This window comes from Juglans microcarpa x Juglans regia, chromosome 6D (genome assembly GCF_004785595.1).
Source record: "Juglans microcarpa x Juglans regia isolate MS1-56 chromosome 6D, Jm3101_v1.0, whole genome shotgun sequence".
Taxonomy (NCBI): Eukaryota; Viridiplantae; Streptophyta; class Magnoliopsida; order Fagales; family Juglandaceae; genus Juglans; species Juglans microcarpa x Juglans regia.
The window spans coordinates 31553831-31560356 of NC_054604.1; the positions used below are offsets into that span (position 1 = coordinate 31553831).

The 6526-nt window shown below is 39.0% G+C and overlaps 1 protein-coding gene across 1 annotated transcript; it reads left to right on the forward strand.

Annotated features, from left to right (window-relative positions):
• The first annotated feature begins 405 nt into the window (after positions 1-405).
• Positions 406-1249, forward strand: LOC121235697 (nuclear transcription factor Y subunit C-1-like). Its single transcript, XM_041132065.1, has one exon. The coding sequence runs from the start codon at positions 604-606 to the stop codon at positions 961-963; it is 360 nt and encodes a 119-aa protein (XP_040987999.1). The 5' UTR covers positions 406-603; the 3' UTR covers positions 964-1249.
• Positions 1250-6526: the final 5277 nt, after the last annotated feature.

Below are 6526 nucleotides of genomic sequence, written 5' to 3' on the forward strand. Positions count from 1 at the left end.
CTAGCTGTAGGGCTTAATTAGGTTATTAATTTCAAGGCCTAAGACATGAATATTTTCCTAGCTAGCTTGTCGACATATTGTCAACACGTAATTAGATGCTAGGGAAAATGCCTAATTGTTTGATTTAAATAATAATATTATGAAACTCTTAATATATGGCTTCATATTATCGTACGTACGTATATTTTTCTTTTATTTTAATATATATATATAGCTGCTAGCTACGCAAAGACCATAAAAATTCAACTTCTCCTGATCTGAAAGAAACAAAAATGTGTACTGGATATCCCATCATCAAATATTACAAATTAGTAATACCAAATTATTATTAATATTCGGTTTTAATTAGCCGGCTGGCAGCTTGATCGATTTGCTGGCCGGCCAGTGCTACTACCATTCCCCCATGCGCGCATTTCCTTCACTCATGCAAAACCTTCCCCAAATTAACCACATGCATGCACTACTCTTCTATATATAATATATATGTGTATATATGTATATATAGCTTCATGGATTTCATGCTTTCCATCCTCACAGCTAGCTATCCTTGGAACTATTTAGCAGCAGACTCAGAGCTGGTACGTAGAAATTTATAAGAAGATCATGAGGCAAGCCGGAATATACTCGGGAATACTCGCCGGAGGGAGAACGGGGCCTCACCTGTTGCCGTTGGCGAGGATAAAGAAGATCATGAAGAAATCTGGGGACAACGTGAACATGATATCTGGAGAGGCTCCCATCTTGTTTTCCAAGGCTTGTGAATTGTTCATCGAGGAATTGACACGAAGGTCATGGATGGTAGCCATGCAAAGAAAGAGAAGAACGCTTCACAAAGAGGACGTTGCCTCGGCTGTTATAACCACTGATATCTTTGATTTTCTTGTCAATTTGGTCTCTGCAGATTCTACTAATCCTACCCCCTTCGCCTCGGTTGCCATGGAAACAGTACTGGAGTCCAGCTAGCTAGGAGCTCTCTCTCTCTCTCTCTCGCGCGCGCGCATGTGGAAGGATTATGTGTTGATTGCTGCAGATTGAGGTTGACAATTTTCGTAATTGTTCAAGACGATCGTAGCGTGCACTAGATCAATATATAGTAGTATTGATAGTACTACGTACCATATGTTACGATCGAGCGATGCGAGAGGCATTATCCTCCTAATTGTTGACAACTTTAATTTACCATTATTAATGTATCGCATGCGCAAAAGCACATGCTTAATTGTAAGTGTAAGCCGTTGATCAAGTGTCGTGGCCTATGTATTTTAATTTCTTGACCCAATGAAACTCCTTTTTTTTTTTCAAAATATGCCAAATCTACTACAGTTTCTACTAGAAATAAAAATCTTCAAATATTGTTGTGATTGCATGGTGACATATTACTGATCATGATGTGATAAATACAAATTTATTTTTTATTTTAACTTTTGATCAGGACTAACACGTCAGTAATTTGTCATGCATGCACCTGTCTATTGAGTTGTAGACCCCGCGCGCGCGTGTATGCCCCCATGGATCGACAGTACCGTCTTTGTAGAAAATAACAAAAAAGGCAAATTAAAATGTGTAACTCAAATATATATATATATATATGAACTAATTGCTAGGGTGACTGGATCTAAAATGGTGGGCGACTTTGTTCAATCATGCAACATGGTTCCAAATAGGCATTTTGATTCAACAATCATAAAAAAAACATAACCGATATCAGTGTTATATATATATATATATATATATATATATATTCAATTACAAATTAATTGATCTAGACGATTCAAATCTATTCTAACTAATTTAGAACTGTTTATTCTTTTAGTTTGTGTCTCAAGGTGAGATTTAAAAAAAAAAATTATTATATGAAAATTTGAGAAAATGGGATATATCTAACTTTTTTTATACTACAAGAAATATAATCTATTGCGGCGATTTATTGTTTGTCAGAAATGAAATCACCGCAATAAGTCAATATTTTCGGTGATTTCTTGGTCAACACAGCCTCCAAACCGAAACTTTTTGGTTTTACCTTTTGAAGCGATTTTATTTGGTAAGAATGGTAGAAAAATTGAAAGGATAAAAATATAAAATTCTTCGGTTTATTTGGTTGAAGAGAAAAATTAAACGAAAATGAGTATTTTCGATTAAATTTGTGAATATTCACATAATAATGCTATTATCATGACCATATAGTTTAATGGTATTGATCTTCTTAATTCATAAATTATTAATTTGAAGCAAAAGAGAAAAGAAAAAGAAAATATATTTGAGGTTACATTACACTCTTATTGAAAGTATTTGAATTTTGATTTCATATCATATTCCTATTGAATTTAGTCAATAAATTTATATTTTAACTCATACATAATCTCATATATTTGAATAAGATATTTGAGGGCATTTATGATCTTCTTCATAAATATTTATGCTCTATTGAAGTATAAAAGGGGATATTTGAAGTTACATGTATCATGAATTACATTCTTGGATCCATGAATGACATTGCATCTCGCAGATCTGCGTAAATAAATTCCTGACAATGGTAATGTAATCAAAGCTCACTTAGCTTCTAAAGAGCAAAGAGTGTACATGTAGTCTAGCCCGACCCAATTGCTTCATCTTCAACATAGGATAGTACTACTGTTACAAGCACGAGAAGCAATTGAAAGCAACATTTTCATTAACCCCTGTTTTCTTCTCCTTTTGAAATTGAAAGCACGAGAAGCAATTGAAAGCAACATAGGATACTACTGTTACATAGGATCAGTAATTTTCATAAATAATGTTGAAGAGAAATAAGAACAAAAAAAAAAAAAAAGTGTAGGGTAAAGGTCTAATATAAGTTTGAGAGAAGCAAATGCATGGGTGAGAAACATCATTTTATCTATTCTATTATAATAAGAGTCTATCCGGCGTGAACTGTAATTTTACTGTCCTTCCGTGTATAGTTCGTGTGTGTTGTGTTGTGTCTTTTTTGTCCTTCTATTATATTCTTTTGTGTCCGTTTAGGTGAGGGTTTTTGGTCTTTTGGTGCATGTGTGCAGTTTTAGTCTCTCTTTTTTTCTCTTTCAGTCTTTTTTGGTGTTATGTTAGGGATTGGAATGGGATTGTATCAGTCGATTTTTCCTTTTTCACCTCTTTATCCGTTGAGTGTTAGGGTGTTTTAAGTTTATTATTTTTGTCTTTTGCATTTTGCTGGTTGTGTCAGTATAAAATTTATAATTAAGTGTTTTATTCATCTGTCAATTTGCCACTTCATGGTCTGGATTTTTTACCATTTTTTTTTATTTCATTTTTGCCCCCTTTGCTTTTATCTTTTGTTCTCATTTTTACAATTTTGCCCTTCTATTTTGTTTGTTTACCATTTTTATCCCTCAATTTGTTTTGTTTTATTCGTGTTTTTATGTTTTTGTCCCTCAGTTTTATGAACAATGAATTTTCGATCACTTTTCACTTCCATTTTTGTCCCTCTGTTTTGTTCGCATAATTATGCGTTTGCCCTTATTTTTCTTACCATTTTTTCCTTGACTGAGTGATACTCACCTAAAATTTCAGACCCCACACACACAAACCCTAATTCCTCTCCCATTTCTCTTTTATTTTTCTTCCTTCCCTCTTCCTTCCCCACACCGTCCCCTGCCATGAGCCCTTTGAACCAATGTTTTGAATTTTATACAGTACCGGCTGATACGGCCGAAATATACCATTCCTGTGGTGTAACCGGTACAGGGAAGCCTGTTGTTTCGTACTGGTTAGAATTTCAGTCGTTTCAACCGTACTGGCGAATATTTCGGCCCTATCAACCTATATTTCGGTGTTCACTTTTTTCTTTTCTTTTTTTTCCATTTTTCGACCCTCCAATTCATAACATACTATTTATAATATATATATATATTTATATATAATTTATTCATATATAGACTATTATTTTATAATATAATTTGTATATATATTTATATATATAATTTATTTATATATAGACTATTCCTAAACGGTACTAGTATCGAAATATCTCGTTTCAATGCATCGACCGACGGCCACCGATATGGTATTCAAAACATTACTTTGCACAGTTCCTTGCAACCTAACCGCCATGGATAGCACAATCTTCATGGCCAACCAGCCTCCATGTAGCCACCATCGAGCGTCAAAAGCCCCTTGCGTCACACACGACTCCACCGCACACCAGCATCGAACATTCTTCCTTCACCGAAGCTCCTAGCTCCTCCATGCCCAGTAGCCACCGCTGTCAGTTGTTGGGGAAATCAACACAGCGGAAGGGATAAAAGCAGTAATAAAAGAGTACACTCTACGCACTCAGTGACACCAAGAATTTAACGTGGTTCAGCAACTGCCTACATCCACAGAAAAGAGCTTCACTATTAAATAGTGGTACACAAGAAAATATTACAGAGGAGGAGGATCACACTCCACTCAACTCAACTCTCTTCTTTTCTCTCAGAGCTCTCCAGGCTCTCTCTCTTTTCTCTTCTTGAGTGTCACTGAATGCGTAGAGTGTACTCTTTTATTACCGCTTTTATCCCTTCCGTTGTGTTGATTTCCCCAACAAGTGGTATCAGAGCGATTGTTGGGAAAAGTTTTTTTTACAGAAAACTTGTTTTTAGTGTGTAGCTCAGTTTTCAAATTTGAGCATACCACTGTGTTCGTCTCATCGAGACAAGAAAAGCGGTAAATACCAGAGGCCGGACGGACGCTGCACGCTCCCCCACGCGCCGTCTGAAGATTAGAGAGTGAGCCCACTCTCGACACGCTCCAAACGCGCCCAGGAGAGGACCGAGCGCATTACCACCACTCTCAGCACGCGCCGCACGCGCTCCAGAGAGGCCCTTGCGCGTGAAGTTCACGCGCCTGACGTTTCTATTGACTCCAGAAAGCGCGTGAGTTACACGCGCCTAAGCGTTCCACGCGCTCCAGTGAGGTTCTGGCGCGTGAAGAACACGGGCCTACGCGCAGTTAGTCGCGCCACGTGCTGCACGTGCGACAGTGTTCCTGTTTTGGTTCTTTTGCTCATTCCTTGTGCTATATGAGTCCGATTTTGACGAAACAAGACTCGTTTCCAACAAAATCAAACGTTCCAGACACAACGGTGTTGTCCGTTTTGCGATATTCCACTTCAAAAATCTTGTACTTGTATTTTGTATTTAGAATCAGTCTAAATTCATGGAGGATTCAGCATCAGGCGCCATGATAAAGCTGACTGCCTCAAACTACAGTCTTTGGAGGCCTCGGATGGAGGATCTATTGAACTGTAAAGATCTGTTTGACCCTTTGGAAGATGAAGGGAAGAAGCCAGATGAAGTTACGGATCAAGTGTGGAGAAAGATGCACAAGAAGACTATCGGTCGGATCAGACAATGGATTGACCATAGTGTTTTTCACCACGTGGCCCAGGAGACAGATGCATATAGCCTCTGAAAAAAGTTGGAGGATATGTATCAAGCTAAGACTGCTCGAAACAAGGCCATCTTGATGAGACGGCTTGTTAACTTGAAGTTAAAGAGCGACACCTCTGTTGCCGAGCACACTAGCGAGTTTCAAAACCTAGTTAACCAGCTCGAATCCGTCAACCTAAATCTTGGCGATGAAGAACAAGCCCTGCTACTTCTCAGTTCGTTACCAGATAGTTGGGAGACGCTGGTGGTCTCCCTCAGTAACTCTACTCCAGATGGCAAACTTACCATGACGATGGTTAAAGATGCCCTGTTTAATGAGGAGGCCAGACGAAAAGAGACAAGCATGAATCAAACTCATGTCCTTGTCACCGAGAGTAGAGAAAGGCCTCGAGGTGATGATAGAGGGAGAAGTAGAGGCAGAAACAGAGGGAAGTCTCAACCACATGGAAGGTCCAGCAGTAGCAGAAACCAGCAGACGGGTAACATGAAATATTACCATTGTGGCAAAGAAAGCCACATAAGAAAAAACTGCCGCAAGTTTTTAAGGGAGCAAGGTCAAAGTAGTAAGCTGAAGAAAGAAGATGGTGAAACCCTTGTCACTCTTTCGGGAGATGTGGCAATACTCTCCACCAGTGACGAGACGTGTCTGTACGTTGCAAGCCATGATGTTGAGTGGGTGGTAGACACAGCAGCATCATACCATGCCACTTCCCATAGTGAATTTTTCACTACGTACAAAGCAGGAGACTTTGGTACGGTAAGGATGGGGAACGCCAGTTCCTCGAAGATCGTGGGAGTTGGCGAAGTGCAGATAAAAACCAACGTTGGTTGTACCATGGTGTTGAAAAATGTTCGACACATTCCTGACCTTCGGCTCAACCTGATTTCGGGAACAGCCCTTGATCGACAGGGCTATGACAGCTACTTCAGCAATGACACTTGGAAGCTGTCACAAGGTGCCATGGTTGTCGCCCGAGGACATATTTGCGGTACGTTGTACAAGACCCATGTGAAGATTGATACTGATAGCCTCAATGCAGCAGAAGACGAGGCATCACCGAATCTGTGGCACAAGAGACTCCGCATATGGGTGAGAAAGGGTTGGATACGCTTGCGAAAAA